The 24,770-nt window shown below is 62.5% G+C and overlaps 1 protein-coding gene across 1 annotated transcript in view; it reads right to left on the bottom strand.

Moving 5' to 3' along the window:
* SLC12A7 (solute carrier family 12 member 7) overlaps positions 1 to 7,904 on the bottom strand; it is a 45,240-nt gene extending 37,336 nt beyond the window's left edge. The window contains exon 1 of the mRNA XM_055147459.1: positions 7,714 to 7,904. Coding sequence (XP_055003434.1) covers positions 7,714 to 7,888 — 175 coding nt within the window. The 5' untranslated portion in view covers positions 7,889 to 7,904. The remainder of the gene's footprint in view (positions 1 to 7,713) is intronic.
* Positions 7,905 to 24,770: the final 16,866 nt, after the last annotated feature.

The raw sequence follows: 24,770 nt of genomic DNA, 5'->3' as shown, positions 1-24,770 counted from the left end.
CCCGCACCACACAGCCCCCTGTGCCTGCCACACAGCCCCCCGCACCACACAGCCCCCCGCACCACACAGGCCCCCCGCACCACACAGCCCCCCGCACCACACAGCCCCCTGTGCCTGCCACACAGCCCCCCGCACCACACAGCCCCCCGCACCACACAGCCCCCTGTGCCTGCCACACAGCCCCCTGCACCACACAGCCCCCCGCACCACACAGCCCCCTGTGCCTGCCACACAGCCCCCCGCACCACACAGCTCCCCGCACCACACAACCCCCCGCACCACACAGCACCCCCGCACCACACAGCCCCCCCGCACCACACAACCCCCCTCACCACACAGCGCCCTGCACTGCACAGCCCCAGCAGCCCTGAACGAGACTCAGGACATCAGCCCTCCAGAGGCCTCTGCTGGGCTGCCATGACCTGGGTGAGCCTCTGGGGTGACCAGGCCCAGGCTGGCCCTCAGGACCCATAGCTGAGAGCTGACATGACCCGTTCTTCCTCATGAAACGGGAAACCTCACACTCAGCCATGACCCTGGGTGCAGGGTTTGTCCCCACTCCCCACTACGCACCTGCTCCTGAACTCGAGTCTCGACTCCCCTCATGGTCAATGGGCCAAGGAGGCATGCCACTCCCTGTGGACCCCCAGCCCCGCAGTGGGGTGGGGGGATGGCAACAACAGGGCACTGCCCAGTGCCCCCCCCACCTGCTCTAGTCCAAGGGGACAGCTGTGCTGGGCGCTGTGCTGGGTCTCCTGGCAACGGGGTGCACCTGAGCCACAGGGGAGCCCCAAGTGGCAGGGGAGGGAGCCGGGGCCCAGGGAATGGGGATAGAGGTGCCCCCAGGTGTGGTCAGTGCCGGTGGCCTCACAAAGAGCATCTCCCAGGAACACTCAGTATGTGGACCCCCACCCTGTGCCTGGAACCCTGAGCACCAAGAGCTCATCTCTACGGTCCCAGGCAAGGCTCTGGGTGAGACACAAAGGGGCACCAGGGACCCTCAGCCTGTTGTTCCCCTGACACCACCACTCTGTCCCCCCCACGCGCCCCCCCAAGTCAGTCACCCTCACAGTTGGGCTCACAATCACCCGCTCACAGTCAGTCACCCTCACAGTCACGCCCACAGTCATGTTCAGTCACACCCACACGCTCACGGGACCACCGTGCTGCCCCTAGCTGGATGGGTCACTGGGTCCTGTGCTCTTGTGGAAGAGGTAGGAGGGCGATGTGGGTGCACAGGCGTCCCCAGACTACAGACGGCTTCTGCATAATGTAGTCCTGAAGACAGGGCTGCTGGAACACCTAAAGACAGCTCCAGAACATTCTACAACATTCTCAACAAAAACGGAGACCCAGGGGCCTGAGCATTATTAGTACAGGGCTAGAGCATTTGCCTTGCACAAGGCTGACCAGGGTTAGATACCCAGCACCTCATATGGTCCCTCAAGCTCACCAGGACAGACCCCTGAGCACAGCCAGGTGTGCTGTCCACACCCCTCCAGAAAAGGGACCTTTGAGTTGTCTCATGGACCCATAGATCTTCTCTGGAGTTTTCCTGACACCTGACCCTGCCTTTTACCCCTAGTGCCCCCACCCCCATGGCAAGGCAGCCACAGCACACTGGCCATGGTGCCAGTATCCCTAGCACTGGCCAGGCCTCCAACACCCAGCTTGTCCCTTACACGGGGACCTCTGGCTGCGGGCAGTCTCGGGAGGGCACTGCTATCCTACATGCGAGAGGGAGGCCTGGGCCAGGCAGCACGGTCGGCGTGAACCCTCCACAGAGGTGCTGCAGCCCACCGCTGACATCTCTGCCCACCTCACTGCTCCGGGGGGTGTCCGGGCCGGGCCTTGCCCTGCCAAGCCCAGCCCTGCCAAAGTCGCTGGGGCCCTGGTGGGGAGGCCTCCCTTCCACATCTTCACGCGGGAGCCTCAAGCCCCGGTGTCGGGTGAGGGTGAGGGGGTGCCCAGGATGCAGCCTGACGACAGGCCCTGAGGCCCCACACAGTGACCTCCAGGGACAGATGCCATGGGCCATGACGCCCTCACCCGGTGTCAATATTTGTCCTCTGCATCCGTGCTTGCTGCCAGGCTGGCTAGGCAGAGGAACTTGCCACGAGGAGCCCAAGAGAAGTGTTTGTGTTCCGCCTCCTGCAACGGTCATCGCCTAAACAGGAAGTGGCCAGGCCCAGAGGTTCCTTCTTCCATTTTTAGCAACAGCGCAGAAACCTAGAGCTGGCTGCGTGTGGATCACAGCTGTCCCATGCTCGTGACTGCCAGACCCCAGGATTTGGCTCCCAGCACCCGGAGTGGGACGGGAAAGGCGGTTATTTGAGAGTCGGTGAGGCACATATGCACATGCGCACACATACACACATACACATGTAGACATGCACACATATGCACGTGCATACGCACACACATGCATATACTTTCCTTTCTCCAGCTTGTTTGCTCACGCGTCAGTAGTGGGGCCATGTCCCCACTGGGGTCAGACAGACCTCTGAAGGGTTGTGAAGACAGTTTTGGGGTGAGGTTAATATTTAAACCTGTGGACTTTGAGTCCAACAGACGGTCCTCCCAAATGTGGGGGGTGGACAGAGGTGCCGAGTATGGACTCCACACAAGGGCCTCAGGCCTCCAGTCACAGTTCTCGGATATAGCAGGTCTCACCCCTGCACTCATCCTGAGGGTTCTGCTGCCTGCCTGGGAACGTGGCACCTTGGCGTCTTTGGCATAGGCCGGAAGTGCAGAGCCCTTGTGGCTGCATCCAGGCCCCCATTCTGTCCTTAGTGGCCACTCGGAGCATTCGCCCAGGTGAGCCCCAGCTCTGCCCCTCAGCTCTGCCTCTGCCACACCTTGTCCCTGAAAGCAAACGTGGCCCCGCTTCACAGACTACTCAAAGTGACAGGGTGAGGTGATAAACTGTGCAGGGCAGAGACCCTGACATGCACATATATATCCACACACACATATATTCAGTACATGTGCACACACTAGTACATGCACACACATTCGCACCTATGCACACCCTAGTACACACAGCATACACGTATACACAAGTACACACATTGGTATATGCACATATACATGAATACCTATGCACACTTCCTAAACATATGCACGCACACAGCAGGTGCACGCAGGCACACAGCACGCCCTCGGTGCTTGCCCCCAGTCTACAACAAAGCCACTGTTTGCTACGATGGTGACTGACAGGGCAGGGTAGTATCCCACTCTGGGGTCAGGCCACCCCATTAGGCAACAGCCAGATGGCACCGGAGCGGAAGTTAGCAGCCAACCCCCAACTCCCTGCTCTGGGGAGGGGAGAGCAAAGGGCAGAGCCAAGGTGGGGCTGTGGTTCAGGGGAGCAGGGCTCCTAGAAGCCCCTCCTGGGAGGCTGGCTGGAAGCTGTGTGAACACTGCCTGCAGCACATCCCCACTCCTGGTGGGCCCGGTGGGCAAGGAGAGTGGGGAGGGGCAGGCAGTCTCCCACAGCCAGAGGATATTGTTGGGAACAGGAAAAACTCCCGCCAGGCCAGCCCTGCATTCACACCTTCCCTGGACCGGCAGTTCCCAGCGGCTGCCTGCCGGGTGCGAATGAGGCCGGAAGGAACAGGAAGCTGCCGGAGCCCTGCCCACCTCCTTTTTGGCTTCATTTCAGGGTGTGCTGTGCTGGGCTCTTGCACTACGGGAAAATGCACATAACTACTATGTGGCAGCAGCCCCCGCACAGAGAGACCTTCATGCCGCTCAGCTGCCAGCCTCCCTTGCACCCAGAACTTCCTCCCAGGAAACACTCGCCCGGCCCGCACCCATGCCCTTCCTGCCCAGGAGTCCATACTCTGTCCTTGCTGTCCGTGGCACAAGTACGCACCTTCTGTGTCCGCTGAGCTGCATGTGGGCCTGTGCTCCTGGGCTGTAGCCAGCAAAGGCACCCACCACGCCCACTCGAGGACCCCAGACCCTCCCAACATGTCTGTCTGTCTGGACACTCTTGGGCCTGTGAGGCGAGTCACAAGCCCACTTACTGGGTACCACTGGGCAGACCCTTGTAGCAGCTGCACCACTATACACAGAGGTGTGTGTATGTGTGTGCGTGTGCATGTGTGTCTGTCTGTCTGTCTCCCGGGGGTCTCCTGCTGCTGGGAAGCTGTTCTGGGTGTCTGGAGGCTGGGGCGCTCTCATGGCTGGTCTCTGGGTCTGTCTCTGAATACAGCCACATTAGGTGGTCACGCTCCTGGTCACCCTGCCCCTTCCCCACTGCCTTGGGCCCCACACCCTAGGCCAACCCACCTCTGAGCCTGTGAGCCCCAGCCCCGCCCGTGGCCACAGTCCAGCATTCCCAGGAGCACAGGGCGCTGTCACCAGGCCCCTGGGTGAGAAGGGGAGCAGGCCGGGCTGGGCGGGGCGGAATGGCGCAGGCCTTCCCCTCCCCGGAGGGGCCCGCCCAGCGCGCACCAGCGTCACTTCTATGCCTGTCTGGGGCTGCAGCCCACGCAGAAAAAGGGGCCCCTCGGCTCCCAGCCCCCCAGGAACCAAACCCCCAAGAAGAGGCAGGAGGTACTGGCGCACACCCCCAGCTGCTCAGTGCCTCCGGCAAGGTGCACATGTGGGCCCCGTGGTGGCGGCCATGGTGCTCGACAACATGAAATATTCACGCACAAGAAAGCAGAGCTGGGCGCGGAGGCAATGCCCACACCGAGGCCCGGGGCTCAGACACACAGAGACACACACACTGATGCACACACCATACACTCACACACACCCGTACACACAGCATATACTCACACATACACACACACCATACACACACATCCATACACTCACACACACCCGTACACACAGCATACACCCATATATACACTCACACACACCCACACACACAGTATATACTCACACATACACACATACCATACACACACATACGTACACACATCCATACATATACCATACACTCACATACACCCACAGATATACTCACAAACACCCATACACACAACATATACACACACTATACACCCACACATACATATACACTCACACCATACACTCACACACACACACACACACACACACACACACTCCTACAACAGAAGCAGTAAGCTCATGTGCCCAGTGCCTCTGTCCTCCCTGCACGCCTGCTCCCTGCACTGTGGGTCTAGCTTGTGGCCACCCTTGCAGGCCTGGTGAATTCTGAGACTGGACAGCCCCCCGCCCCTCCTGGGCACAGGCACCCACCAGGTAGAACACGGGCAGCTAGGGGGCACCCGGGTGAGCTGCGCACCCCACTCTGGCGTGCAGCAGCCCACAGGCTGAAGGCAACACTCCTCTAGGCCTCAGGGACATGTGGTATCTGTGGGGGTCAGGTGACCCTGCAAGAGAAGGCAGTGGACCGTCAGGGAGACAGGGAGAGGGTGGTGGTCACGGGAGCCTGCTTCTGGATACGGGGCCTCTGATGCTCCCATGACTAGGCCCCGTAGTCTCCCCACCACACGTTTCCTGAAAGAGAGGCTGCAGAGCATGCTCCTTCTGCACCCCGAGATAGGAGCGAGCACCTCCCCTCACCTGTGAGTGCCCCTCCTCTCTGCTCACCTGTAGGCGCCCCTCCTCACCCTCACACATGGGCACCCCCTCGCTCACCCAAGGGCACCCTCCTCTCTTCCCACCTATGGCCACCCCATCCTCTCCCCTCACCTGTGGGCGCCCCTCCTCTCTGCTCACCTGTAGGCGCCCCTTCCCTCACCTGTGGGCGCCCCTCCTCACCCTCACACATGGGCACCCCCTCGCTCACCCAAGGGCACCCTCCTCTCTTCCCACCTGTGGCCACCCCATCCTCTCCCCTCACCTGTGGGCGCCCCTTCCCTCACTTGTGGGTGCCCCATCTTCTCTCCCCTCACCTGTGGGTGCCCCATCTTCTCTCCCCTCACCTGTGGGTACCCTGTCTTCTCAACTGTGGGTGCTCCTCCCCTCATCCCCTCACCTGTGGGTGCCCCGTCCTCTCCCCTCACCTGTGGGCGCCCCATTCTCTTTTCTCATCTGTGAGTTCCCTATCCTCTCCCCTCACCTGCGGGTGCCCCGTCCTCTCCCCTCACCTGTGGGTGCCCTGTCCTCTCTCCCCTCCCCTGTGCATAAGGCTTGGGGTATCCCATTCCCAACACTGATGTCCCAAAGCTGGCAGGTCCTGCCTGCACCCTGGACGTGTGTGTTGGGGTGGGAGGGACTGGGGGCTGCACTGATGTCCGGGGTCTCAAAAGCAACGAGGGACTCCCGGGCAGTGGCGCTGTGGCTCCCGCAGCACCCGCAGAGCCTAGAAGGGGGACACAGCTTCTGCCAGCGAAGTGGCTCCTACTCCAGCTTCACTCAGGGCGGAAGAGCAGCCACCAATGAATCAAAGGACCTTTGTTCGTGGGGTGGGTGCGACAGCCAATGGCCCGAGCAACGGGTGGCGGGAACCGGCCCCCACGGCACAGAGTCCAGACACCTCTCTGTAAGCGGCAGGCTGGGGGTGCAGGGAAATGCGAGGGTGTGGACGGTGGCTGAGGGGGGACAGGGAGGGCAGGCACGGGGGTTCTGCCCACAGCTTGGGCCCCCAGGACATGGGCAGAGCCTGCCTTATGCAGGCCGGGGATGAAAACATCAAAGTCCGGGCTGTCCCCTGGCCTGCACCAGTCAAGGCCACAATGCACAGGACGTCCAGCCAGGACGGGGGATGGCAGCAGCCCCGGCCCTCGAGAAACGCCAGAACTCCAGGCACCGCCTGTGGTCGCAGAAGTGACTCTTAGGCCAGGTCAGTGGGGCCTGTAGAGCCCCTGAATGCCAGCACCAAGGGCCAGTGTGCCCAGAGCCCAAGCAGCTCAGAGGGACAGTGCCCAGGGGACAGTGTGCCCAGAGCCCCAACGCCCAGAGGGAGAGTGTACCCAGAGGGCCAGTGTGCCCAGAACCCAAGGAGCTCAGAGGGACAGTGCCGAGAGGGACAGTGCCGAGAGGGGCAGTGTGTCCAGAGGGGCAGCGTGTCCAGAGGGGCAGTGTGGCCAGAGGGACAGCGTGTCCAGAGGGACAGTGTGGCCAAAGGGGCAGTGTGGCCAGAGGGGCAGTGTGCCCAGAGCCCCAGAGCTCCACTGGGCCACAGTGGACCAATGCCCGCCCACTCTCCCTGCAGCCCCCCCAGCACGCAGACCTGCACCCTCAAATGTCCCTGCCCTCAAGGGGAAAAGTGGCAAAGCCCTCTACCCCACACCCCCACCCACTGCCCCCCTCCCCGGCGGCTGGACTGACAGCACCACCAGGGCTGGGGGCAGGAAGGCCACAGAGCAAGGGCGCACAAGTGATGTTCCATGGCGCCCCAAGAGCAGTTTGGGAGTCCCTGGGGCGCTGTGGGCCCAGCCTGGCTCTAGGAAACACAGCCCTGCCACGGTGGGGGTGAGGCGGGCAGTCCAGGGCCCCAGGCTGGCAGCCCCAGGGCCTGCCGGGTTCCTGGGGGAAGGACGTGGGGGACCAGGCACTAGGGAGCCCGGGGGTCCAGGAGCTCTCACAAGATTCCTGCCCCTTCAGCCGGTCCTGGACTCGGGGACTCTGCCGGGTAGGGAGGGCAGAGGACTCCCCCACAGCTGCCCTGTCGTGGCCCCTCCCGACCCCGCGTATCCCGGGCTCTGCGCCCCCACGAACCCCAGGCACGACCCCACCCCGGCTCTTCGCGCCTTCTGCACCTACCGTAGCGGTTCGGCTCGTGGCAGTATCGTAGAATGGGCAGCGCGTCCGCGCGCGGCTCCGGTGACGCTGGGGACCGGGGCTCCGGGACCCCGTCCGAGCCGGGGTGCTGGCCGCCGCCGTCAGGCTGGGTCTCCTCGTCCGCCGCCGCAGGGGTCACTATGAAGCGCTGGGACATGGTGCCCCTAGCGACGCCCCGGCTGTGTCCTGGACACTGCGAAGGCAGCGGATGGAGCCAGGCGGGAGGGGCGGCAGGCGGGGCCGGGGCGGGGCGGCGGGACGGCGCGGGGCCGGGGCGGGGCGCGGGGCGCGGGCGGGCACCCGTGAGCCTCGGGGTTCCCCCCCCGGCAAAGGCTCGGGGCGCTGGTGGGCATCGGGGAGCCTCGAGGTCTCTCCCAGCAAGGACGCGGGGCGCCGAGGGCACCCAAGGGAACCTCGGGGTCCTCCCGGGCAAGGGCGCGGGGCGCGGAGGGCACCAAGGACCTTAGGGGGTCTCCCAGCAAGGGCGCAGGGCGCGGTGGCACTCACGGGAACTTCCGGGTCTCCCCGGCAAGGGCGCGGGGCGCGGACGGGCACCCCCGGAACCTCCGGGTCAGAGACCCCGTAAGGACGCGGGGTTGGACAGGGGGCGGGGCGGGACTTGGGGGTCAGGCTGGGGAGCGGGGTCGGGCCGGGGGCGCGGGGTCGGGCCCGGGGCGCGGGGTCGGACCGGGGCGGGCGGCGCGGGGGCGCGGGGTCGGACCGGGCGCGGGGTCGGACTGGGGCGCGGGGCCGGACTGGGGCGCGGGGCCGGACCGGGACGCGGGGTCGGGCCGGGGCGCGACCGGGTGCCGGGCCGGACCGGGGCGCGGGGTCGGACCGGGGCTCGGGGTCGGGGGCGGGGCGGGAGCGGGTCGGGGTGGGCGCGGGGCCGGGGCGCGGGGCAGGACCGGGGCGCGGGGTCGGGCCGGGCGGGGGCGCGGGATCGGACCGAGGCGCGGGGTCGGACAGGGGCGCGGGGTCGGGCCGGGGGCGCGGGATCGGGCCGGGCAGGGGCGCTGGGTCGGACCGAGGCGCGGGGTCGGGCCGGGGGCGCGGGGTCGGGCCGGGGGCGCGGGGTCGGGCCGGGCGCGGGGTCGGGCCGGGCGCGGGGCCGGACCCGGGCGCGGGGCCGGACCCGGGCGCGGGGTCGGGCAGGGGCGCGGCCGGGCGCGGGGCGGGGCGGGGCGGGTAAAGGGCGCGGGCCCGGGGCCGTCCGACCTTGGCCAGGGTCCCGCCCGGGACTCGCGCCGCAGAGCCGGGAGCGTCCACGTCCCCGGCGGAGGGCGCGCTCTGTTCCTGGGGTCATCCCCGACCCTCCCAGGACGGTGGGAGCACGACGAGGGAGGGCCATTTGGGAGCCACTGGGCACGGCCCCCTCCAGCCCTGAGATAGCCCTTGGTGACTGCGCGGGGCTGCAGGTCCCCCCTCTCCCAGCCGCCCCCACAGCTCAGGTGAAGCTCAGGGACCAGAATGTTCGCGGAGTGGGGGGACTGTGAACGGGGTTCCGGGCAGGCCCCAGGAGAGGTCCCTTCAGGGACTTCAGAGTGACCTGGAGGGGTCACTGCCGGCTGTGCACGCAGGCAGTCCCTCCTCATGGCCCAAGGTGGTTGCCTCCCAGTCAGCCATCACGCCTGCATTCCAGTGGAGCTGGAAGTCAGAGCCTCCCCCCGGAGCACTGCCCAAGGCTGCCCGTATCATCCTGCTGTCCGTCCGGTGAGCCCATGGCCTCGCCACCCCTGTGGGAGGCTGGGAAACGTGCCCCTAATGTGAGGAGTGGGGGGTTTGAGCCCCCTGGCAAACAAGGGGAAAGACTCGGTGTGGGCAGTGACTTGCCCCCCTACCCAGCCTTGTCAGACAGCAGAGCGGTGACCTCGCGTGTGTGACCTGTCCATGCCTGTGGCAGACCTCTGCGCGCACAGCATACCCCCATGCACGCCTGCGTGATGGCGCACACCTACCCCCACCTCCCTGCTCTCCAGCCTTCGGGGACGCTCGGGGTGCTCAGGAAGCCTGTGGGGTCACTCCGCAGAAGTCAGCGTCCACTGAGGACAGCCCCCGTGTCTCTCCATGACCCAGCTCTGGTTTCCAGCCCAGTCACCCTGAGAGCAGTTGAATTGGGGCCGGGGGCATACACCTGTCAGTGCTCAGGAGTCACTTGCAGTTCTGGGGATGGAATTGGGCCAGTTGTGTGCCAGCTGGTGCCTCATGCACCTCAGGCTGGCTGAGAGGTGCCCCTGCATCCGGCCCCACGGGCAGTTTCCAGCTGCACGGGCACCCCGAGAGCTCATCGGGAGCACGCAGCCTGCCACCCCCGCACACCCCTGTCCACCCCTCCGGGTGCAGCCAGCATCCTCTCCCCAGCAGCTGGACTCCTGCCTCAGAAGCGGCAGCTGGGCGGCGCTGGGCGGCCCCAGCACCCCTCCCCCACTCCTCTCCGCAGACCGTTTTTCCAGTTCCACCTCTCGGAAGTGCAGGGATCCTTTTCACTGCGGAGAATGACGGCTTTGTCCTTCTTTGTTGTTTTTTACTCTTTTGGTTTCTTTCCCCCTTTTGTTCTTGTTCTGGAATTTTCTAGAAATTCCAGGGCGAAGTTAAACACTTTGTTTGCTGGCGCTCCTTGTCTGGTCTACACCCAGAGGGGAGGCCTGGGCCCCGATTCAAGGCCGATGCTGCGCTGCGCCACGGTCCAGGGCCCACACAGAGCCAGCAGCCCCATGAGAGAAGGCCTCCAGCGGTGCAGCAGGACCCAGGAGACGGAGGCGGAAGGGGGTTCGTGGGGTGCCCTCAACCCCAACAGCTCCCTCCCTCAGTGCCACACTAGCTGCGGGCACCCAGGACACCGCCACATGGGCCGCACCAAGCACCAGCTCTACTGCCCGGACAGCCACACAGACACCAGCCACACCACCGCCGGGCCACTGCCTGCTCCTGCAGGCACAGGCCGACCCGCCCGCAGCAGAGCCCTCATGCGCCTGATTACCAGGCGGCTGTGGAGGCTCTGGTCAGGGCCCAACAGCTCCCCAGTGCTGGGACTGGAGATGCTGGGGGCGGGGTGCCCCCGGGGGAGGGGCGGGACACAGCTGCAGGGTGGATTTTTCCTTCCCGTTCCCTCAAGGCTCCTCTGACACCAAGGGAGTCCAGGCTAGGTGGATGGAAGGAAGAGACGCGAGACACACAGACAGAGAGACAGACACAGACAAACACACAGACACAGATACAGACACAGGCACATAGACAAACACACACAGAGACAGACACACAGACACAGCAGACACAGACACACAGGCACATAGACACAAACACACAGACACAGATATGTAGACAGACATACAGACAAATGCACAGACACACAGAGAGACAGACACACAGATACAGACAGGCACAGAGACAAACAGACACAGAGAGACAGACACAGCAGACACAGACAAACACACAGACACACAGATACAGACACAGGCACAGAGACAAACAGACACAGAGAGACAGACACAGCAGACACAGATATGTAGACAGACATACAGACAAATGCACAGACACAGAGAGACAGACAAACAGACACAGAGAGACAGACACACACATAGACAAACAGACAGACACAAACACAGAGAGACACACACAGACACACAAAGACACAGACAAACACAGACACTGAGCCTGAGAGAGACAGATGGGGGAGGTGGAGTCAGAGAGGAGGTGGAGGCAGTGCTGGCACCTGGCCAGGGCTGCTCGGGACCCCTGCACCCCACATCCTCACCAGGATGGGGTGACTGTGCCCCCACCCAGTGCCCAGAAATCCACGCAATTAGTCTTTCCCGTCCCTCGGAGTGGCATGATGACCGTCTGAACGGGTGTCTGGGAAAGCTGGTCGGGGGTAGGGGCTATAGCCTCTCCCCGTGGACCGCCCAACGGCCCCCCGCACCAGGTCTGTCCTCCCCTTTCCCTGCAGGGCTCCTGGGGGAGTAGGCCCTCACTGCAGTCTGTGCTGGTGCTAAGGCAAGCAGACCTGAGCCCTGGGCCCCGGACCCTGGGCACCCCAAGTGAACCCACCCTGTGGGTGTGAACGTACCCACAAGGGCAGGGGGTCAAGGGACACCCACCTCCCTTCGCTGGACCCGGGAGGCTCCCCCAGAGGGAGGGGTCTCTGCGGGAGACAAGGGGTGCAGCCCCACCTGCTCTCGAAGGCCTCAGTAGCTACCGAGCCCCTTGCTGGGAAGCCCCCATACGCTCCAGCACGGCTGCTCCCATCCAGCAAGCCCTGAGTCCCTTCCCAGGCCCCCCTGTAGTTTCAAAGGCTGCACCCTCCAGGCGGCCCACAAAGCAAAATGAAAAAGGAAACTTCTCATTTTGGTGAGAAATGCAGCACGGGCCTGTGATGCTGACACAGGGCGCTGCCCAGATTTGGGGGGAGCTGCGCCCCTCCTCATGCCCGCACCTCTTCCTGTTCTGGCATGCCGCCCTCAGCCCACTCACGGCCACGCTGGGTCGGGCCCTAGTCAGCAGAGCCAGCGGTGGGCTCGAGCCATGGCCTGCTCAGAAGGGCGGCCAGATCATCCGTGCTCACACCAGCTGGGCGCAACTGCCTGCAGACACATGAAGTCGGCGGGGCAGGCCAAGGCTGGGGAGGGTCCTGCTGAGGGCTGAGCCTCGCGTGGCCTCTGAGCACCAGTAGCCACGATCCAGAGTAGTGGAGAAAAATCCCGTCCATTTATTTAAACCCAGCAACAGCGGCAAAGCGCGAAGTCCCACATTGTGCACATGTCTCCTGTGCGGCAGTGGGCGGAGGGGTCTGTGGGTCCACACGCCTCCCCGGGACTCTCCACTGGGGGCCCCAAACAAAGACAGAAGGATGCTGGCTAGAGGGCGGATTGGTGCGTGGAAGCAGGTAGGAGGAATGAGGAGAGGGAATAAATGGTTGGTGGGTGCAGGGAGGCACCTAGAGTGGTATGCTGGGCAGGTGAGTGGAGGGAGGGGCAGACGATTGGGTGGATGGACGGGTGGATGGATGGGTGGATGGATGGATGGAAGGAATAAAGATAGGAAAGGTCGGCAGGTAGACGGATGGGTGGGTGGGTGGATGGATGGTAGAAGTATGGATGGATGGATGGATGGATGGGTGGGTGGGTGGGTGAGTGGGTGGTGGGTGCCTGGAAAGTGGGTTAATGTCGAGAACACTCCTTAGAGCACAGGCCACAACTATGTGGCACTCCCCAAGTATGAACTCTCGGTTTCTTCCTCAAAGTCTCAGCCTCTCTGCCTTCGGTTGTATGTGAAATGTGGGGTGACCCTGAGTCACTCCGGAGAAGGAGGTGGGACAGGGTCTTCTGTCACCGACTCCACAGATATGTCCTCCCCTGCCCTGAGCCCACCTCTCAGGGGCGAGCCAGGGGGGCTCCAAGCTGAGGCTCCGTCCTTGCTTTTGCTGAACTGGAGGGTGATGGGTCTGGCCCGTGAGGGGGATGCAGGGGTGAGTCAGGGAAGCAGGAGAGGCCTGGAGCTTTCCCTAGGCCAGGCTGGGGGCAGTGAGTGCACTGCTCTGTGTGCAGGAGCCGGCCAGAGGCCCCCTGCTGTGGGGGTGGCTGCGCGGGGGGCTGGGTCTGCCCAGCTGCTGGCCTGGCAGGTGTCTCCGTGCCACACTCCCTCACGGGCCCCCGGTGGGGCCTGGCACACTTTGCCCTAGTAAGTATGGAAACTTGGTGCCACACTGCTCGGGGAGCGGCTCCCCGGGGACAGCTCAGGTTCCAGCAGCGGCGTGGACACGGCAGCTTCCTGTCTCGAGGCTGCCGCGCAGAGCTGGGGGCCGCAGACCCCGGGGAGCCCAGTGCCACGGCCGAGAGCTGAGGGTCACTCCAGGGCCACAGGATGGAAGCCGCAGCCCCCACGGGCTCCAGGACAGTGATTCCCAGGACAGGAGGGTGCCCCAGCTTGCGGGGGTGGGGCGGGAGCAAAGGGGTCAGTTCAGGTGAGCCAGGTCCCGGGCTCTGCCCAGGGGACGGTGCCTGTGCAGGGCCTCTGCCCTGGGCTGCCGGACCACCCGCACCGCTGCCCCCGCTGCAGGGGGAACGGAGTGAGGGAATGAGGCCCAGGGGTCGGGTGGACCCTGTGCTGTGTCAGGTGTTTTCATGTGTCAGGTGTGTTGTTGTGTCGTGTGTGTGTCAGGTGTGTTGCATATCATGTATGCCCTGTGTGCGGTGTCAGGTGTGCTTCATGTGTCATGTATGTGCCCTGGGTGCTGGCGGCCCGCTCCCACCGAGCTCACCTTTTCTCTGGGCGTTGGTGCCCCCTGCTGGCTGCTGTTGGTGCTGCATTGCTTGGAGCCCCGGGAGCCCCCGGAGCCACGATCTGGGCTTCAGCCCTCCTTCAGCGTCAGCACCTCGTCCTTGTGGCCCAGAAGGGAGGGCTCAGTGGCCAAGAAGCTGCCTGGACGCTCGAGGCCAGACGCTGAAGCCGGTGCTGCTGTCCCGCATCACTGCCTGGAACCAGCACCCCCCACCATGGCCAACTCCAGAGCACTCAGAGCATGTGACCACCCACGAGCACTGTGTGTGAGTACCACAGCAAGCACACGTGACCATCCTCATGCCACAGACACAAGAGGGAGAGAAGAGGACACTAAAGCTGGAAGGTGACTCTACAGGCGGCAGAGGCTCCACCATTGTGCATGCCTCCCAGGAACAGGAAGCAGCAGTGGAGTACGGTCGCCAGAGAGCAACCCAGAGTGCAAGCCACTTTCTCTCCCTTATTTGTCTCAGACCACAGCAGCGTGTAGGGTGGGGACGCTGTGCTGGCAGAATTCAGAACTCAGCCCATCCGGGGTCACCTCACCCTGGGAGGTGGCCAGTAAGGTTTCAGTGAGGTGTGGGCTCTGCTAAGACCCAGCAGCTACAGACCTGGGCCCCCTCAATAGCACCCCTCAAATCACAGAGCACTGACTCCCCTGAGACCCCCCAGAGACCGACTCCCCTGAGACCCCAGAGACTGACTCCCCTGAGACCCCAGAGCTCTGGAATACCTCCTTAGATCCCAGAACTGTGGGTCCCACCTCTTTCTCCCACAACCCCAGGTCCCTGCTGCTTTTGCATCTGGACTAAGCTCAGCTCCCAGACAGGCAGCAAGGAGCAGCGACTGTCGCACCATGGAGGGCGCAGAGGTGGGGTGTGGCACGCAGAAGGCTGGGCCTCCACCTGGATAGGGACTGCGAGGGCATCTCATCCCGCAGCACAGTGCCGCCGACTGGGTAGAGGATGTCTTCCCTGCAGCTCTGAGTCCTGGCTGCAGGGGGCGCTCTGCCCACTGTATTCCTCCTCTGTCTTCCTCAGACCCACCCTCTAGTGTCCCGGGTCAGCTCTCCGGCCGTCCTGTGTGTCCCCACAGGTGACTCCGACACTCTGCCCTGCCTCCAGCTCCCGGGTCAGCTCTCCGGCCGTCCTGTGTGTCCCCACAGGTGACTCCGACACTCTGCCCTGCCTCCAGCTCCCACAGCCCTCACTACTGGCCTCTTCCGAGCCCAGCCCAGCCCCCGTTCCTTAGCTGTTCCTTAGGACTCAGGAGAGTCAGACTGACGGCCCTCAGACCCTCCTTCCCCTGAGCCCGCCCCTTGCTCCCAGAGCCCTCCCTTGTCCAAGATGCTTGGAAGCCCCTGGAGAGGGCCAGTCACTAGACTGGGCCAGTTGGGCCAGTTGACTAGCAGGCCGGCCACCGTGTGAGTGCAGCTGAGCAGGAGTCTCACGGGGTGCCTTTCAGCCCGAACCGCCGATCCTCACGGGCAAGGTGGCACACACCAGCGCACATGCATGGATCAGTCAAGGGACACGCCATGCACTCACAGTCACCCACGCACAGAACAGCCAGGAACAACGTGATAGCGCACACACATGCTCATACATGCACCAGTGGCCAAGGAACACACAATGCACACACGGGGCCATGGATGTATGAGTCAGCTAAGGAACAGATGGCAGAAGGTGACCTATATGTGTGGGGCACACCCGATTATCATGTGTGAAACACACGTGATCCATGTACGGATTAGCCAAGGCACAAACGATGCACCTGGGATCCTGTGTATAGGATGAACAGAACCTGCAGCCCAGGCCAGGGACACAGCGTACAGTGTGGTTGTGTGCAGGGAACGCACCGTCACACATGACCACTGCATGACTAGAGAAGGAACACATACACACCATCAGCCATGCACGCTCCACTGAGGCCCAGCACGCGCCGCTCTGGCGGGAAGGAAAGAGCCTTCCGTGCCCACCCCCGCCGCGGACCCCCAACAAGCTAACTCGGCTGTCCTGGCTGCAGGAAGCCGGCCTGGCTCCCAGAGAGGAAAGGGATCCTGCTTCCACAGCCGCACCCCTGCTTCCCAGCTGTGAGGGCCCACTCGGCTTCCCAGTCAGGCCTCTGCCCCTCTGAGCAGCCCCCTGCAGGGCACCTTCTTAAGGGCCCTACCCCACGTGGCCCCGCCCAGTGTGGCCCCGCCCCAGTGCAGCCTCCCCGTTGGCTCACCCGTGTGGCCCCGCCCCAGGGTGGCCCCTCCCTGTGTGGCCATGTCCTAGATTGGTCCCGCCCAAGTGTGGCTCTGCCCCAGGTGGCCCGCCCCCCACGGCTCCACAGTCGGTACTCTTACCCTCAGAGCATGCCCCACCACCCCATCCTTGCTGGCTCTGCCCCCACACGCCTAAGCCCATCCTGACTCCATCCCTGGCATGGCTCTGCCTCTTGCCCCCTTCCCCAGATGGCTCAGTCAGCCGGGACCTGGCTGTGAGACGTCCTCTGTGCCTCCTCCACGCAGCTCTTCCAGAGGAGCCACTCAGTGTGCAGGGGAGATGGGGGAGTCATTTATGTGGGGGTCTGAAGATCCTTTCTCCCTGTGCACTGCTCTGGAGCACTTCTGGGTGGAAGGATGAATGGAGGCATGGATGGAGGCATGGATGGGTGCATGGATGGATGGATGGATGGATGGATGGATGGATGGATGGATGGATGGATGGATGGATGGATGGATGGATGGATGGATGGATGGATGGATGGATGGATGGATGGATGGATGGATGGATGGATGGATGGATGGATGGATGGATGGATGGGTGCATGGATGGATGCATAGATGGATGGAAGGAAGGAAGGAAGGAAGGAAGGAAGGAAGGAAGGAAGGAAGGAAGGAAGGAAGGAAGGAAGGAAGGAAGTATGGATGGATGCATAGATGGATGGATGCATGGAAGGATGGATGGATTGAAGGAAGGAAGGATTGAAGGATGGATGGGTGCATGGATGGATGCATGGATGGATGGATGGGTGCATGCGTGGATGCATGCATAAATGAATGCTAGGATGGGTGCAAGGATGGATGGATAGAAAGAAGACTGGAAGGAGCAGGGTGGGTGCCCCCGACCCTGTGCTCCATTCTGTGTGAGGGGCTGGTGCATGGGCATCTGGGTAGGGCTGGGGTGAAGCTCTGGGGCCTCAGGTGGAGTGGGAGGGGGGGTGGGCAGAGGGCTCTCCAGGGGCCGGCCATGCCCTGTGTCTCTTCACCCCTGTATCTTCTAGGTGCCACCCAGGAGCCCCTATTAGGCACTGAGGTCCCCCATGGGCCCCTGCACAGGAAGGGAAATAGGAGGTGCCTTCTGAGCTTAGGGCGGGCAGGTCAGTGGTGGGTGCAGGGAGGGCTGTGAGCAGTGGGGGCTCCTGGAGGCATGGCGGGGGGCATTGGGAGGTGGGGGCCATGTATCGGAGAGGGGCGGGGGTTGCGAGTGCATGTGTGTAGGGGTGCATGGGGGTGACATGTGTAGGGGCATGTGGGGGTTTGGTGATGTGGGAGCTTGTGGGGGCTATGGGGGACATGTGTGTGTGGGGGTGTGGGCTTGTGTGTGGGGAGCATGTATGTGGGGAGGTGAGGGTGGGGGTGCGGGTGGGGGCATTTGTGTGGGTGTGTGAATGGGTATTTGTGTGTGGAGGGGTGTGTGGGTGTGGATGCATGCATGGGAGCCTATGTGGGTGGGGGGCTGTGGGGGACATGTGTGTGACTCCTGGACAGGGTGGGTGTCACTGTTCCCGCACACTGGGCCTACCCGTGGTGCCCTGAGGGTCCCTGGTGCGTGTGGGGCTGTTCACTGTAATCCTGGCCGGCCAACAGCGATGGACAAAGGAAGGAGGGGGAGCCACCAGGCTGGTTGGCGACCAGGGGCCGTGTATTAATCCTCACAGTGCTCGTCACAGAGAGACCATGAAGGTTGGGGTTGCAATTGCACAGAGGCGTGGTGGAACATTACCATAAACAATGAGCGACTAACACTCTTCCTTCAGAGGAGGTTCTAGAAGATTTACTCAAGGACAGAACCTCATCCAGGGACTCAGCACTCCAGATTCCTGCCAGGAGATCCGCCCGAGGGTGGAATTCCATCTAAAGGCGTGTTGCTTTCTTCTTTCCTTAGCCAGTATCCATTTAAACGCTCATCTTCAATTCACTTCTCAGTAATATCTCTAGCCATTTTGTATGAACACAGTAAGAGATATACTAAACCTAAAGGGCGGCTCTCCTGGGACATCTCTGTAGACCCCAGACCACAGTCCTCAGGCCAGGTTAGTCTTTCCTAACCCCAGCAGGGTCCTTATCTAGTTACTTCTTTCTGGGTCATGGCAGTTTGTTCCATGATCGTGTTCTTAACTTATTATACTTCCTATGGCGTTTAGCCTGTCCCTTCTTGATGCCAGGGTAGCTTACAGCTTGCCTTGGGTTCATCAAAGTCTCTTGCCGAGATCCCCCTTTGGGTGCTAGGAACAAAGGGCAACTGAGGCTTAAATCGAGTAAATATGGCAGATGCCCAGGAGTAAATATTATTCAGAGCCAATTGACTCCCAAGTTACAAAGCATAGCATTGACTGTCTTCCTGTGTCTATGTAGAAAGGACATTGCTCTAAAGTAAACTAAGTAGAGGACACAAAGGAAGGAGAAAAGCAACATTTCACTTACATATACAAAATCCAGAATCCTCAGAAGAATCTGACTTTACAAGTCACAGGGTCCGATTTGGAGATATAAGTCATTAACAGATAGGGGAAACAGCACAAAGGAGAGGTTAAAGATAAACAGAGAGAAATGGGAGTGCCTCGGGAGCACTGTGGTGAGAGTAACTCTAAGCTAAGATAAACCTAAGCTCCCTGTAGGGGGAGAAAGGACAAATCAATGTTACTTCTTAAAATGCTTAGAACTATAATCCAACAGGTAGGCGCATGTGTCTCCCTGTGGATGGGGCGTGTCTGTCTGCTGGACTCCGCAGGGGCCCGGCTCCTCGGAAAAGTACCTGGATCCGCCCCAGCGTCCTCCTCCTGCTGTGGTTGATGGTTAATCTAGTTGGTGGCTTGAAAACAATGTGACCAGTTTCTGGGAATGTCCCTGGGTAGGTGAGGGACAGCCGTGAGTGGGGTGCTGGCTTTGGGCACTCTGCCTCTCAGGGAGGGGACCTGGAGGTCAGGGAAAGGCCTGGAGGTCAGGGAAGGGACTGGTGGTCAGGGAGAGGCCTGGAGGTCAGGGAAAGGCCTGGAGGTCAGGGGCCTGGAGGTCAGGGAGAGGCTTGGAGATAAGGAGGGGGTCTGGGGGGTCAGGGGGAACCTGGAGGTCAAGGAAAGACCTGGAGGTCAGGGGGCCTGGAGGTCAGGAACCCCCAGCCCCAGCCCTGGGCCCACACGGGCTCCCCGAGGCAGGTGGGTTGATTCCTCCTCTGGGTCCTCCCCTCCTGCCTCCTTTCTGGGGACTCGGAGCAGCCTGAGTGGGCTCCCCGCCCCACGGCACCCCCGGCCTGACTCCCGGGACCCCACGTGCACCCCCAGCCTGGCCCCAGGACCCCGCGGTGTCTGCTCACAACTCTGGAGTCTTCTCACAACTATCCACCCAGCCTAGGCGGAGATGCCGAACCAGCTTCTGAGGAACTCCTGGCTCGGCCCCTGAGGCTCACCCCCTGCAGACCCCTCCCCAGACCTAGAACTCACTCTCCAGCTGCCCCGAGCCAAGTGCACTAGCGTCTTGGGCACCTGCTCCTCCCTCCCCAGTGCTCCCACCCCCTGACCAGGCTCTGCCACCCGTTGTGTCCCTCCCACGGCCCCTGCAGCCTCTTCCCTGCACAGGGGCCCTGCCAGGAGGGCAGGGAGGGTCTGGCTCCCAGCCCTCTGGGCGTCTCCACCTGCCACTCCACCCTGAGGGCCCTCTAGGACCCTGGTTTCGAGGATGGCAGGAACCACTCCTGGCAGTGCTCAGCGCTGACTCCCGACCCGCTCAGAGGACCATCTGCGGTGGCCGGGACGGGACCCGGGTCAGCCATGTGCCAGGCAAGCCCCTTTTCCTGTGCTCTCTCCAGCCCCTTCCGGAATCTGAGAGCCTGGGGGGGACCCCCACCGTGCCCGAGGAAGTGGGTTTCCAGTGCAGGTGTGAAGGGCCAGAGCTGACCAGAGCCTCCACTCCCCTAACAAGGTGGGGTCCCCCACCACGAGAAGCCCCGAAGGCTGGGGAATGGGCTGGGCGGCAGCATGGCTCCCAGAGGACACTGTGCTGGGCAACAGGAAGGCCGTGTCCCGGCGAGCAGGACCGCAGGGCAGCGGGAGCAACAATGGAGGATTCTGCGTGAAGATGTTGGAGCCCCCAGCTCAGTCAGAGCTAGCAAGAGGCAGGACCAGCCAGTACAGAGCCGGCCCACACAGAACCGGCCCACACAGAGCCGGCCCACACAGAGCAGGCCCACACAGAACCAGCCTGCACAGAACCAGCCCACACAGAACCGGCCCGCACAGAACCGGCCCGCACAGAGCCAGCCCGCACAGAGCCGGCCCGCACAGAACCAGCCAGTAGAGAACTGGCTAGCGGCACGCAGCAGTGATTTGTAGCTGTCACACCTGGAACATCCACGCCGCTCTGCAAACACCTGAGGAGGCACCCGCCCCTGTTTGCGGCCTCCGAGCCTGCTAGAGGGACCTATGCCCCAGAAGTGCTGCCCGCCCGAGGTGTTGGGTGTGGACCAGGGCGGGCACCAGGCAGAGCTGGCGTCCGTGGAGTCCACACTCAGTGGAGACGGTGGGAAGGGGCTGGTGGGGCTCCGTCCCCAGAGCTGCCCCCACCCCTGCCGTCTGTCCTAGCCGGGCTGGCCCAAGAGGGCACAGGGCCAGTACCCCACCCCTCTCGGGGGGCCCATGTCTGGAGGAAGGAAGACGCTCCGGCCTCCAGGCCTTTCCAGAGCCTGTGGGGGGGGGGTCCCCCGGCAGTGCCCCGGGCTTACTCTGGGCTCAGATTCACCCTGGCAGGGCTCGGGGACCTTGTGTGGGCCAGAGAGATAGTGCAATGGGTAGGGCTCTAGCCTTGCACATGGCCCAGCTGGGCCCACTCCCCTCAACCCTGGTCGGTCCTCCCAGCCCTGCCGGGGTGACCTGAGTGCTGCTGTGTCCCTATCTCCAAGTCACTGGCCCAAGCCTCACCAGGAGGGCACCTGGGGAGACACCCAGGGCAGGACAAGCATTCGACTGGCCTCCCACCTGGACCCCGAACAAGGACATTTTCCAATGGGTGATGTCTGCCCCGGGCCCCACTCGGGGGGCCCGGGACACTCAGTCGCCCCTCCACAGCCCCCACAGGCGCGTCTGCAGACCACCCACAGGAGACCACCCTCTGGCAGAGGCCCTGGCCCAGGAACTGAGGCTCAGCTGCACGCCAGAGCCCAGCGGAGCGAGGCCCCGGCTTTGGGGAGGACCCAGGCCCAGCGTCCTGCGCGTGTTTTCGGCGACCTCACAGCCGTGGGCCTGTAGGAGAGGCAGGAGGGGCTGCTCCCTGGCCTCCACCTGTTTGGGGGCACCCCGCTGCGCTGCAGGGTGGGGGCGAGGGCTTGGGGGCTCCGCCAGGGCAGGGACGGAGGCAGCCAGGGCTGTTGCAGCCCACCCCATGGTTCTGGGCCCTCCTGCAGGCACAGCCGTCCCTGACAAAGGTCACTGGCTCACAGGCTAGGGAGGTGAGCGATGTCCTCCCCTGCCCTGCCCTGCCCGGTCCCGTCCTGCCCTGTCCTGAGGATGTCCCAGGCAGCTACCGGGCCTGGCTCCCTGCCCAGCATGGATCACAGCCGCCTCACTGCGCTGCTCCCAGGAAGGGGCAGCCTCTGCACACTCACGTGCCAACACCTGGGGCTGCCCAGCGCCCCTCGAGGGCCAGCGGCTTCCTGGGAGCCAAGGCTGGGAATAGGGCACGTGAGGGCGTGCAAAAGGACCTCAGGCCCAGGGTCCCAGGCGTGTGTGTGAATGTCCACCACCCACCTCCCTGTCCTATATACCCCCGGGTCTGGACTGAGTCAGCGGCCGAAGGGCACAGATGGAGCCGCAGAGCCGCGAGTCAGCTGGGCGCGCTGGCGCACTGGCCTCCTGGGTAATTGGGGCTATTCGGAGGGAGTGGGGCGGCTCTGCCTCCCTCGGGCAATCAGGGCACTCCAGCCGGGATAAGGCGTTTATAGCACCTCAAAAGTGCAGAAAAGCACTTTGCAGAGTTTATCAGCCACCCAGAACAAGGAGGGCCTGGGCGGGGAGGCCGGGGAGCGGGCGGGAGCGCGAGTCGGAACGGGCGGCCCTGTGATGTTCGGTGGCCCGGTGTGGGCTGCCCCGGGAGGAGCTGCATGTCACGCTGCTGTTCCCAGCACGGGCCCCGGAGGGCCTCAGCAGCACGGCACACAGGCAGCGCCGGGTCCGAGGGTGGGAGGGGCGAGGCCCAGGGCCAGGGGTGTGCGGCCTCAGCCCGCAGGACGATGTTGAGAACAGAGCCAGTGGCGAAGGGCGGGAAATGCGGGTCCCCACCTGTCACGTTTCCTGCTGACAAAGCTGTGCCCCGAGGTCGAGGGGTCACACCCGTGTCCACAGGTGAATCATGCTGACGCCTCCCAGTTACCAGAATGAGGGGCTGAGGCTGTCGGGAGCGAGTGGCCCTCCCTGCTGACAGTCGGCAGAGGCCCTCCAGGCGGGTCCCCGAGCACAGAGCCAAGAATAAGCCTGAGCACTGCCGGGTGTGGCCCCAGAACAAAAGACGATAAACCCGGGATCTCCCAAGAGTGCTCGGGGCCCCTCCTAGACTAGCCGGCCAGGGTGGCCTGCTGTGTGGTCTGCGGTGCGGAGCTCCGGGCCTCGCGGGAGCCACGTGTGTGAGAGGGCCCAGGGGTCGGCGGCTGCAGCCCTCCCCAGGCCAGAGATAAGCCTCGGGAGACAATACGGCTGCTGATAAGGCGCCCACTAAAACCTTCCAGAGTCTGGCGGCTGCTGAGGAACCCGCGGCTCGGGTGCAGCTGGGCCTAGACAGTCGCCTCGGCCACGCTCCAGTCCCGGGGCTCAGAGGGCGTCAGTGTCCTGCAGGGGAGCCGGACGCAGCGGGACCCAGCACGGCTTCAGGGGTGTGGAAGAAGCCCCTGCCCCCAGCTCAGGCAGCGCCGGCCGGGCGACACCCACGTCCCAGACACGATCCCCGGAGCAGGAGCAGGTTCGAGGCACGGCCAAGGGGGCAGCCCTGCCACAAGGGCACTGCGAGAGGCAGACAGGCCAGGGACTGGCACCGCAGCCTCAGGGAGGCACCGTGTGGGCTGCCCCGGCCACTTCCAGGACTCCAGCGAGCTGAGCCAGCACAGCCGCACACGCCAAGGGGCGAGGAGGGGCCCACGGCACTGACCAGGGCCAGGCAGCCAGGGGCCGCACTCTCCTACCACAGGGTGGAAGAGGGAACTGTGGTTCTGGAATGTTCTGTCATGGGGCAGCTGCTAGCTGGTTCTGTCCACTGCGAGGGCCAATCACTCATAAAGAGTAAGACCCAGTGCTTCTCCGTCTGCCTGCAGCTGTGCACAGGCCACAGGCTCAGAACGCACACAGGGAGAGGAGCCCAAGGTCCCCGTGATGTTTAAAGAGACATATGTACACATGCACACTCACAAACGCCCACGCAACACTCACAGACACATATGCTCACAGACACACGCCAACACTCACATACACACATACACTCACAGACACACGCCAACACTCACATACACACATACACTCACAGACACACGCCAACACTCACATATACACATACACTCACAGACGCCCACGCAACACTCACATACACACATACACTCACAGACACACGCCAACACTCACATACACACATACACTCACAGACACACATGCCAACACTCACATACACACATACACTCACAGACACACATGCCAACACTCACATACACACATACACTCACAGACACACGCCAACACTCACATATACACATATACTCACAGACACACGCCAACACTCACATATACACATACACTCACAGACACACGCCAACACTCACATACACATATACACTCATAGACACACGCCAACATTCACATATACACATACACTCACAGACACACGCCAACACTCACATACACACATACACTCACAGACACACACCAACACTCACATATACACATATACTCACAGACACACGCCAACACTCACATACACATATACACTCATAGACACACGCCAACATTCACATATACACATACACTCACAGACACACGCCAATACTCACATATACACATATACTCACAGACACACGCCAACACTCACATATACACATACACTCACAGACACACGCCAATACTCACATATACACATATACTCACAGACACACGCCAACACTCACATACACATATACACTCACAGACACACATGCCAACACTCACATACACACATACACTCACAGACACACGCCAACACTCACATATACACATATACTCACAGACACACGCCAACACTCACATATACACATACACTCACAGACACACGCCAACACTCACATACACATATACACTCATAGACACACGCCAACATTCACATATACACATACACTCACAGACACACGCCAACACTCACATACACACATACACTCACAGACACACACCAACACTCACATATACACATATACTCACAGACACACGCCAACACTCACATACACATATACACTCATAGACACACGCCAACATTCACATATACACATACACTCACA

This window comes from Sorex araneus, chromosome 1 (genome assembly GCF_027595985.1).
Source record: "Sorex araneus isolate mSorAra2 chromosome 1, mSorAra2.pri, whole genome shotgun sequence".
NCBI classification, from domain to species: Eukaryota; Metazoa; Chordata; class Mammalia; order Eulipotyphla; family Soricidae; genus Sorex; species Sorex araneus.
The sequence above is the reverse complement of the archived record's forward strand: the minus strand, read 5'-3'. Positions and strand labels throughout refer to the sequence as shown.